The sequence below is a fragment of the Hippopotamus amphibius genome, chromosome 4, assembly GCF_030028045.1.
Source record: "Hippopotamus amphibius kiboko isolate mHipAmp2 chromosome 4, mHipAmp2.hap2, whole genome shotgun sequence".
NCBI lineage: Eukaryota > Metazoa > Chordata > Mammalia > Artiodactyla > Hippopotamidae > Hippopotamus > Hippopotamus amphibius.
Genome location: NC_080189.1, coordinates 185787475 through 185797842, shown reverse-complemented (window position 1 = coordinate 185797842; position 10368 = coordinate 185787475). Strand labels below are relative to the sequence as shown.

At 44.6% G+C, this 10368-nt stretch overlaps 1 protein-coding gene and 1 non-coding gene across 2 annotated transcripts; both read right to left on the bottom strand.

Moving 5' to 3' along the window:
- Window positions 1-439: 439 nt before the first annotated feature.
- EIF5 (eukaryotic translation initiation factor 5) lies at window positions 440-9184 on the bottom strand. The gene is made up of 11 exons (XM_057731852.1): window positions 8973-9184; window positions 7629-7908; window positions 7436-7517; window positions 6975-7147; window positions 6588-6699; window positions 5121-5266; window positions 4710-4868; window positions 4140-4301; window positions 3642-3806; window positions 3198-3332; window positions 440-2761 (listed from the first exon to the last, which is right to left on the bottom strand). The coding sequence occupies exons 2-11, from the start codon at window positions 7698-7700 to the stop codon at window positions 2672-2674; spliced, it is 1296 nt and encodes a 431-aa protein (XP_057587835.1). The 5' UTR covers window positions 7701-7908; window positions 8973-9184; the 3' UTR covers window positions 440-2671.
- Window positions 5609-5734, bottom strand: LOC130852862 (small nucleolar RNA SNORA28). The gene has a single exon (XR_009053566.1). It is a non-coding gene; the product is annotated as a small nucleolar RNA SNORA28 (small nucleolar RNA).
- Window positions 9185-10368: the final 1184 nt, after the last annotated feature.

Genomic DNA, 10368 nt, shown 5'->3' with positions numbered 1-10368 from the left:
TCACACCAGTACCCTGTGCTTTCCACTCTTGGGAAGGCCAGCTTTTGTTTCTGTCATGTCCAGGTCAAAGGCTTGCACACTGGAGTGAACAGTGGAAAGCAATCCTAACAGCCAAAAGTTGGAAACACTGAATTTCAGATAACACGCCCCGCCACCTCCCAAACCTTTAGGACCCAACAGTACCTTGTAAGTTCATTAACCTTGACAAGAACTTTAAAAACACTCCTTAACTAAAGATAAACACCATATAGCCAATTATTTAACCGTAAGTCCCTAATTAGCACCCAGGCAAGATTTTAAGAAATCAGATGAAGACCCTCTTAGTTTGTAATCAACTTGAGTTACAGAATAAGAACACAAGATGTAAGGAATGCCACTGTAACGGGCAAATGCAGAAGGAAACACACAACACGAATTTAAAGCAACAGCTACAAAAGAGGAGATTTCAATGCTCCAATTTTATAAACAAAAATTTAGGTTAATTTAATATTAAAGCAGAGACAAAAAATAATTTTAACATCGTTTTAATCAAGTAACATAGCTGTTTCAAACAGGAAGTTTTAAGACAGTTGAACAGAGCAAAGTGAAAGATCACTCTATTATGATAGCCACTATGAATGAATTCCTTACTATGTGGATTTGAATTCCACTGTGAGTTTGGCACTAGACTGAATACTGGTCTAAGCCAAAATTTCCTCTTTAGTGTTTAGAAGCTATGAAAGTTTTCCTTCAAATTAAAAAAAAACCACCAAAAACAAAAGGAAGCAAAAGGGAAAAAAAACCCTCCTATAACAGAACCTCATTAGCTTGATAATTGGTATGCTGAATGCAACTTGATACCCCCTAAAGAATTTCAGATAATGGCAAAAAATCTGAAATCTAGGTGAGATGTGAATTTGCAAAAACCTCTTCTCTTTGGTGTGACAAAGCACATTCCTTCCTGGTAGGTATATGGCTCTCCTTCAATCTCATCAAAATCTATCAAAAAAGGAAGCTGGAGACCAATTTGTACCTCCAGTAAGACTGCCAGGGCTTAATTTCTTAAAATATCAAGCTAATGAGACTTTATTATACCAAATGTTTGTATAATTTCAATGTGAAAAAAATACACACACACTTGTTAAGGTCTCATTGTTATCTGGGAGATGCATCACTGAGAAGCCTGAATGATTTAAGCCAGTGCTCCAAACAAAATTCATTCCATGCATGTTTGATTCTCACAGTGTACTTTGTATAAATTTGTATCTTCAAGATGATTTCTCAGATGTGGTCATAAGCCCTTTTATTGAGTTTAGATCAGCAAATTGGGGAAGCAACTCACACGGAAGTTATTTCCTAATCTATTTCCAGGATGGGCTGCGGTCAAGGCCCTAGTCACCTGCTTTCAGTTGCCATCATCACAGACTTCTTGGGTATCTCAATACATTCAATGTGAGGAAAAAAAAAAAACCCACCCCAAGTCTTTATACCAAAACATAGGCTCTGACTTAGAAGTATGCTTTTAGCTTTTCTAAAAAATAAGACATTTGCGGGGGGGGGACCACGACATAGTTAACACTTATTTTGGCAAGATAACAACGAAAACCTAAACAGTATACACTATGTGTCCAAATGCATAAGTCATCAAAGAACCATAGTATCAGGGGAAAAAAAATCCACACTGAACAAAAGATACAGTGTGTTACTTTGAAATTGTAATTTGAATTGAGTAAATGCTGAAAAATTAAGCTCAGCCTCTGCTAGGGATTAAGTGCACATTTCCCTGCTTCCCCCAAATAAAATTGTAGAGCTTACTATTTAATCACTAACCAAAGTTTGCTTTCTCTCAGTATAAAGCAACAGCTACATATGCATAATAAAATGCTTATATGTTAATGTAATAACTCCCCTGGCTCATCCAACGCGCAATGCACATGACTTCAAAGACTACAATTTGGGGCAAGTATAGATTAAAAAAACAAAACAAAAACCCAGAAAAAACCCCCAAAAACACAAAACCACAATTCAAGTTTCAAAACCTGTTCTTAAAATTATTTATAGGACACTCAGGTCATTTTAAATTCTTAGTAAGATAAAGGTGTTGCACTGTCATTTGATTATCAGTCCACCTTGGCATGGGAAGAATATACATTACCAGATGCCAACTGGAGGGACTGGAGATAAGACTTAAAAGTACTATACTTCTAAATGACTGAGTAAGGTATTTATAAGTAAATTTACGTTCACATTCTGCTGAAGACCTCTTTATAGCCTCAGCACCTAACAGTATCTAACAGGCTCCAATAATCCTATCAGGTTAAATGATGGCGCAACATTTTTTAAGGGAGCCAATTATCTCAGCTTACTTAAGTCATTCAGAGCCAAAAATCTGAAGAATGACCAAAATCAAATCTTTATTTTTATAACTGTATAAATGTGATCCAAATGTGTCCACCACTAATTTTTCAAAAGGAAACATGCTATAAATAAGCAAACTACATCTGCTCACTGATGTGTGTATGGACTCCCTAGATGTCTTGTTGGGTTTAAATACAGACCACTCACAGCAATACATTTTTAGTAGAAAGTGTAGCATGATGTTAAGCCATTTTAGCTTTTGCACATACATGTTGCACTTCTGGTTGATGATGCAAAAACGTTCTCAGCATTAAGCTGGGCTGCACCCACCCCTTTAAATGGCATCAATATCAATGTCATCATCCTTGTTGTCAGACTTTACAGCTTCAACTTTCGGTACACTGGCAGTCTTTGAATACACCACCTGATAAAACAAAGATTTTTTTTATTGCAAACCTTTATCCCAGTAAATCTGCTTATAAAAACAGTAATAAGTCAATGGTCAACAAAGGAGAAAAACTACCTAGAAACAATCATTGTTCTTCATGGAAATTTTTGAATATGTAAAAACTCAGTTATTTAATCCTCCACAGCCCAACAGTATCTTATTATTATCGACAATCAGCACCCTATACTCAGGTTAAATAAACTCTCCCTTTGGGAATTCAGTGTTTATTTGGAATCAATGTCTGGGGGTAGGAGAGATTTCCAGCACCTTTTCTATTAATGTGATTACTTTCCAAATTAAGAGGCTGTATTTCATTGCATCTAAAAGTTTTTAATTTGGAAATACCCAATATTGGCGTTTTATAGTTCTCAAACACCCACCCATTGCATTTAACAACCTCCCTAGCATTTACCTCAATATTCTCATCTTCATCGTCTTCTTCACCACCGGAAGATTCTTCCTCTGCTTCCTTCAACCATTTTATGAAAGGTTCTGCTTTGACACGAATCTCTTTGGCAAGTTCTTTTGAGACATATTTCTTAGAGGCCTAAAAAATATTCAGTAAAATTTTCTTAGTTTGAGGAATTTATAACAATGAGTTATTTATATAATTGCCCATACCGATCTCTGAGAGGACTGGGTCACATCCTAATCTTGAACCCTAAACAGAATAAATGTATTTAGCAAAAAGCATCAGAGTGTAAGGTTTTTTTTAGAAACCTTACTAGAAAGCTACCGTGGTGGGAATCACTCTGCAGATTATACCTGTCAAGCATGTAGACTATTAGAAGATAACTTCTTCCAAAACCCCCCAATACTTCTAATCTTGCAGAACCATTTACATATTATTCCTCACCTTTTCTGACCAGCTAATGATGACTTCTTCTTCCAAAAGGTCTGCATCATACATCTCCTTCAAGATGTGTGGAATCTTAGAGATGAGCTGAGCTTGATGCATTGCTACCACACACTCCAAACCATGAAGAAGGTACCGCTGAGCTTTTTTGTTGTTGTGACAAAACTGCAAATAGACATCTGGGCATTAACAAGCGTTCTTATATGTTCCAAGTTGACAATTCTAATATATGTTCTAAACATATTCATTGCCTTAAGATTATTCCTTGAAGCCATGGCCCTACAACAGTCATTAAAAGAACTCAATGCTTCAAGATCTCTAATTTACTTCATGTGTTAAGGCACTACAGGAAACATTTTCCAGATACTCCCACACTTAAGGTAGGTCAGTTATCTCCATTTTCAGGATGACAGAACAAATTAAACAAAGGGTTAAAGCAATGTTTCCAAGGTCACACAGCTATAAATCTTACTTATCAATTTAAAAGGATTTGCTTACTCGTAAGAAATGGCGCCTGTATTTCTTAATTTGTTCTCTAATCTTCTCATTAAAAAGAACTTCAGTTAAAACAAGAGGGCCCATGGCTTTTACATCCAGTCTTTCTGCTTCAGCTACAATTTCTTTGTCAGATGAGTCAATAATACCCTCTTCTTTCTTTTTCTGCAAATAAAAGGAAGCAATTCAGTGAGATGGAGGCATATTTTGCTATAGAGACACCACAGTCCCTGCTTTCATCAACTTTTCCCATTCAAGAAGGTTCTATGACTTCTAAATAATACCTGCCAAAGACAGTGCCTGGAACTACCCTTGAAAAAATATTTGGACAGAAAAAGTAAAAGGGTTAAGACTTTTATCTGAGTATTTCAAAAAACAGCATGAAAAAACCCAACAAAAAACCACATCAAAAACAAAAACAAACCACAACAAAAAACCCAACAATAGCAACAACAAACTATTTGCCAAGTACCCAGCGTAAAGTAACAAATACCTAACAAAAGCTCAAGGCTGAGTAGAAGCTGATTTACTAATCAACAAAATGTTTAACTGCTCTTGAAGCAAATTTTTTACCTTAACAAAATCAAACAGGATATTGACACGCTCTTCAATAGTCCTTTCCAAATCATCACTGAGGGTTAAAACTTTTGCATGGTCACTGATTTCATCCATTCTGCGCCTTTGAGCTTCCTCTGTTGTATCCTCCCCCCAGTCATCATCTTCCTCTTCCTCCTTTTTTTTAAAAACAAAAACATTTGGCCAAAAAGAGACCTTAAAGGTGTAAAAAAAACACATTCCAGATTTCTAGTCAACTTAACATCAATTTCCTAATAAATTTGCATTCACCTTAATCAACCAATAGCACCTGGAACCCAAAATACTGGTGTATTGTTCACTGAAGAGCAGTTTATTCTGTCCACCTCAACCAAAGGTCACATTTTACACAATTTTAGTGCCCACCACACCCATCAACCTTGCACTCACCATAGCATGTGGAGGAGGACTGATTTCATTTGGTGGTGGTGGTGGTGGTGGTGTCTCACTGCTGGACACGGAGCCATTTTCCTTGTCTTTGCCCTTTCTATTTTTCTTTTCCTTTTCCTTCTTTCCTGTACCACTGTCACTATTCTCTACAGAGACAAAAAAGAAAGTTTAGCACAGTGACTTGCATTACACCTTACTGCTTACCATGAACATTTAAAACCTTGCCATTTTGCTTTGAAACCCTGCCCCCCGCCCCATGCTATTCTAAAAGGACTCACAAATCAAATTCATCCACTGTATTTCATAGGTAAGCAACTCAAGCTAAGAATGGAATCTCTCTAAGAATCAGCGGTACTAACTATTGGGTAAAATTAAGACCAAATGGTGATACCTCTGAAAACCAGGCAAGGTTGGCACTCATGACCCTCTCCTTCCATCCCTCTTGAACAAGAGTATTTCTCAATTGCACTTTAGGCAATTGCTAGAACACTGTTTAAGTCTATATAACGGCTTGTCTCATGGAGAAGAGAACACCGGAATAGGTTAGACTTTCTTGCTATAGCAAGCTCAAATTGTGTCAGACAGTTTTGAGCATCTGCCACAGAGTGTTGCCTGCATGCTCTAAAGCCACTTTGGCTTAGTAAGGCAAGACCTCCATTTACAAAACAGTATTCCAGAAGTAGATCCTTTACTAGGATCCCATCACGATTTGTTTTACTATGTCATACATCCTAAGATATGCCTTGAAAATTGAGAATATGGTAGTTTACTTGGCAGCCTATATTTCCCCTTTAACAGTACATGAAACAGCACATTTATCAAAAAAGTTCTAAGTTCAGAAGAACATGGGACTTCCTAGGTGGTGCAGCGATTAAGAATCCGCCTGCCAACGCAGGGGACGTGGGTTCAATCCCTGCTCCAGGAAGAGCCCACATGCCAAGGAGCAACTAAGCCCATGAACTACAACTACTGAGTTTGTGCTCTAGAGCCTGCAAGCCACGACTATTCAGCCCATGTGCCGCCAACTACTGAATCCTGCGTTCTGCAACAAGCCACTGCAATGAGCCTGCGCACCACAACGAAGAGTAGCCCCTGCTCGCCACAACTAGGGAGCCTGTGTGCAGCAAAGACCCAATGCAGCCAATAAATAAGCAAATTAAAAGAAAAAAAAAAGGCACAAAGACTAGGAATTTTTTAAACAGTTGATCTTTGCACAATGCAGGTTTAAACCACATAGGTCCATTTACATGGAGATTTTTTCCAATAAACACATACAGTATTACACTTCCCATGGTTGTGTGATCCTTGGATGCAGATGGCTGACCCTATTGTTATAGGCAAATTTTCACCCGTGCAGGTGTTCAAGGGTCACCTTATTCCAGTTTTGTAACAACAAAGAAACTACCACTGCTTCCTACAATCAGTTGCTTCCTGTTAAGATTTTACAAGTTATCATTTAGCACTTACCAGGTGGGTTTTTGAGAATGAACGTGCAGAGTTTATGATGTGTGTCAAGCATGCCTCGATAGCCACAGGCTTTACAAGAATTACCTATTGTTTGCTTCTTTGGATTGACATGCTGCCAAAAAAAAATAAATAAATACGTCATCCATAATACATGATAAGTACTCTGTGAAGAACAAAGTGTGAAAGTGACCATCAAAAGACACCTAAAACACCAGCCTAACATCAAAAGAATTTTTTTACATAAAATCAGTATGGAAACATCTGCAAAATTTGAGATTTTTGCGCTTCATTTCCATTTTAACTCCGCTCTGCCTTCTCGGGAACTTGATTTGGTGACACCCTAGAAACAGTTTTCTTCTTTTATTGACAAACCTCAAAAGCACTCACCAGATCTGTTTCAGGATTCTCACACTCAGGACAGAGAACAAATTTTTTAATGAATCCATCCAACATGTCTTGCAGCTTATTCGCCTCATGAGATCCATTGACAATGTAACGGTCATTCTTAACATCAAACTGGGTCTGTGCTCCCAGTTCACAACCAAAATATTTGGTGGGATCTATTTGGGGGGAAAAAAGTCTAATTCATTACAGTTAACTAATTAATCTTTGGCTACTCACCTTCGTTTATATAAATATCACTCTATAGGTTTAAATTGCTTGGTTAAAACATAAAACGCCCAGGTACTTTTATGTACTAACAACTAATACATCAGTTTCAAGTCCAAATTTCCATTCAACCCAGAAGCTAATTAACATTCAATTCAGGCAAAATTTGCAGACCAGATATTATCACAATTATGTCAATAAAATGCCTTTTCAGACTTCTTTCAGAAGGCCTTACTTACACGTTGGAGGCCGATTAAGCGCTTTGGCTACGTCAACCATGTTGACTATAACTGTCTTGATTCCATTTCCTTTGCCCTCAACCTAGAGGAGGCAAGAAGTTTAATTTTGCAGTGTCTACCCTGGGAAAAGCAATCTTGTAATAACCCATGAAAAAAGCTTAGGATTTGTTACTAAAATGAAGATTAGTATTACCTTGGCAATCAGACGGGGCATCTTGTAGCGATAGAACTGGTCTGACACGCTGCGGTTGACGTTGACAGACATTTTGGCTTATTAGTGGCTTTATCAATAAGATGAAGAGATCTTTGATTGCAACTTTTTGGTATCCTCTGTCTGGAGAAGAAGGGATGACATAAACGACTGCAAGAGTTCTCGGTCTCTGACATGAAAAATTTTTCGCCACTGAGGCTGTAAGCTTCTTGCTTGTATGCTATGTTTCCCCAATACAGGTACCAATGGCTGCGCAACAGCTCTGAAAGAGAGGAGAGAAAACAAATCCCCCACGTTTAATCTGATGCCTGCATTTGAAACACCTCCCTGTTCGTTCCGTTTAATTACGCCTAACTCTCCTACGTTACAAACACCTGCGTTCGTGCAAAGACCAGCTAATGGGCTCACGTAACAGGAGACACCTGTAGCAACATAAAAGGCCTCCATTTTGACGAAGACGTGACTTTGGGAGATGCCAGACGGCAACAACGAACTACGGGACTTCAGCTGCTTCGGGTCATCAGACCAGTCATCGCGTCAACGGTCGGCATCCGTGGAAGGACCGTAGGTGAACCACCACTGAAAAAGGAACCCAGACCTCGCCTCTCCCACGCCGGGCCTGCGGGATCAACGAACTTCTCGGATGCATCACTTCCCGCCGGCAGGCCGCGGACGTGTCCTTCATGGCCGAGGCGCGCCCGCGGCAGCGAACGCTGCCCTCAGAGCAGCACGCCCGTCTCCACGCCCGCGGAACGCGGCCTCGCTGGCCGGAGCGTGCGCGGACGCCCGCCCGCCCAGCCCTTCCTCTTCTCCGCGCACACACACTCCCAACCTTCGCGCCCGTCCCCCCCGGGGCCGTCAGGGCTGACCCGCCTGCACCCGCGAGGCGGGCGCGGCGGAGGCGCAACGCCGCCCGCAGCCCGCCGGCCACGCGCGCCGCCCGGGCCTCCCTCCGCGGGGCCGGGCCGGGGAAACGAAAGCGGCCGAGGGGCGCCGGCCCGGCCGCCCCCGCCCCGCGGCGGCGATGACTCAGAAATGCAGCAATTAGGCCTGAGTCAGCCCCGGGCGGCGGCGGGCCCGCGCGGCGCGCGCCCGCGAGGCCGCGGTGGGGGTGGGGTGGAGGCGGGGGAGGGTGCGGGGAGGGGACGGGAGGGGAGGGGACGCGGCGCCCGCCCGCCGCACGAACTGCGCCACACGCGCGCGCTCACACACACACACACACACACACACACACACACACACACTCTCACTCGCGGGTCACGCGGCGCGCCGCCATCTTGTGCGGCCGCCATCTCCCCGGCGGCCCGCGCCCGCCCGCCGACTCACCGTTTTCGTCAAATAAAGACATAAACCCAACGCTGCTCGCCCGGGACTGGGATGAAGTGAGGCGCGCGCGAACCCGAGTCCGAGGAGCGGCGGCGGAGGCAGCACAACGAGCAGCGGCCGGGCCAGGCGCCGCCGAGCAGCGGGGAGGGGCTGTCCCAGCGACGTCCGGGGTCCACACCCTTCAGCGCCCGGGGCCTGGCGACCTGGCGCGGAGACACGGCGCAGTGAGCCGCGGGCGTCGGGGCGCCTTCCCCGCCAGCCAGCGGCCCGCGGGGGTCGAGGGGGCGGGGAGGACGGCGGACAGGGCGCGGGGCTACCGCCCCTCCACCGGACTCACCTCTGGAATGTTCTCGCTGTGACTGAACAACGCCGCCGCCGCGCTCAAGCTACCCTCGGCCCCAGTGCCCGCCCCCCGCGCCAGGTCGCACAGTCCATTGGCTGGCGGTCCATCGGAGCTCGCTCTTCATTGGCCCGCATGCCGCGTCAGTCGCGTCTTTCCCCGCCCCTTCTGCTTCCTGAGTCTCCACTCGCCGCCTCAGCCCGCCCCCAGCTCCGCGTCCCTGCTTCCTTCTCTTGCTCTCCCCTCCCCCGCTTTTCCCAGAGGCCTTCGCGGTCTCGCGAGAGTGGGCGGGCCGCAGCGGCGGAGCTGGGCCGCTGCGCCGCGCTTTGTCGGTTTGGGCGTCTGGGGAAGATGGCTGTTGTCCCCCCTCCCCCCACCGCCGCCCGGGCCGCGGCGTAGCGGATCCCGGGGCCGCGTTCCCCCACGAGTTCCCGTGGGGAACTATCGGAGGCTCCGCTCTGCCCTTTTGTTCCTTAGGGACGCCCGTCGTCGAGTCTTGAGGAAGAAGTTGCTTTTCCTCCCCACTCCCGCAGGCCTGGGCAGAGGGCGAAGGTTGGAGGGCCTGGGTCTTTAGTCCCAGGTGCCGCCTTTTATCCGCCGAAGCCCTGGTGTGCGTGGCCGCGGCGATCGTGGCTCAACCGCCCGCCTCGCTTGCTCCCCGGCGCCCGGCCTGCAAGCCTAGCTTGACTGGCCTCTCCCGTCCACCAGTTTTCTAAAGAGGAAAACACCAAATTAGTTCGTAACTCCGGGGCCCCCTGAAAACGATCTCGGGGGGCGGGGTCTCCTCGTCCTCGTCGTCGTCCTCCGCCGTCACTGCTTTGCTCAAAATGAGCCTCACGTCAGGTTGCCGTTTGTGGAATCCTTTCCAGTGTTGACAAACTGTGACCTCCTTGCTGAGCAGAGCGTAGCCAAAAGCAGGTGTTCCTAATGAGGTTCCAGTGTGTTCGCTGGAAAACGATTACTACTTAACAAAGAGTCTTTCAATTTTTAGTTCTGTCGAGGTGATTACAGAAACTCCCGTTCTTACAGACACGTATTTTGTGTAAAATTTCTGTT

Bases quoted from the DNA above. Each gene is read 5' to 3' on its own strand.
- EIF5 (XM_057731852.1), bottom strand. From the start codon at position 7,700: ATGTCTGTCAACGTCAACCGCAGCGTGTCAGACCAGTTCTATCGCTAC. The intron at 3,807-4,139 runs GTAAGCAAATCC...GTCTATTTGCAG, and splicing joins ACAGGCGCCATTTCTTACGA to TTTTGTCACAACAACAAAAA. The intron at 2,762-3,197 runs GTAAATGCTAGG...TTGTTTTATCAG, and splicing joins ATGAAGATGAGAATATTGAG to GTGGTGTATTCAAAGACTGC.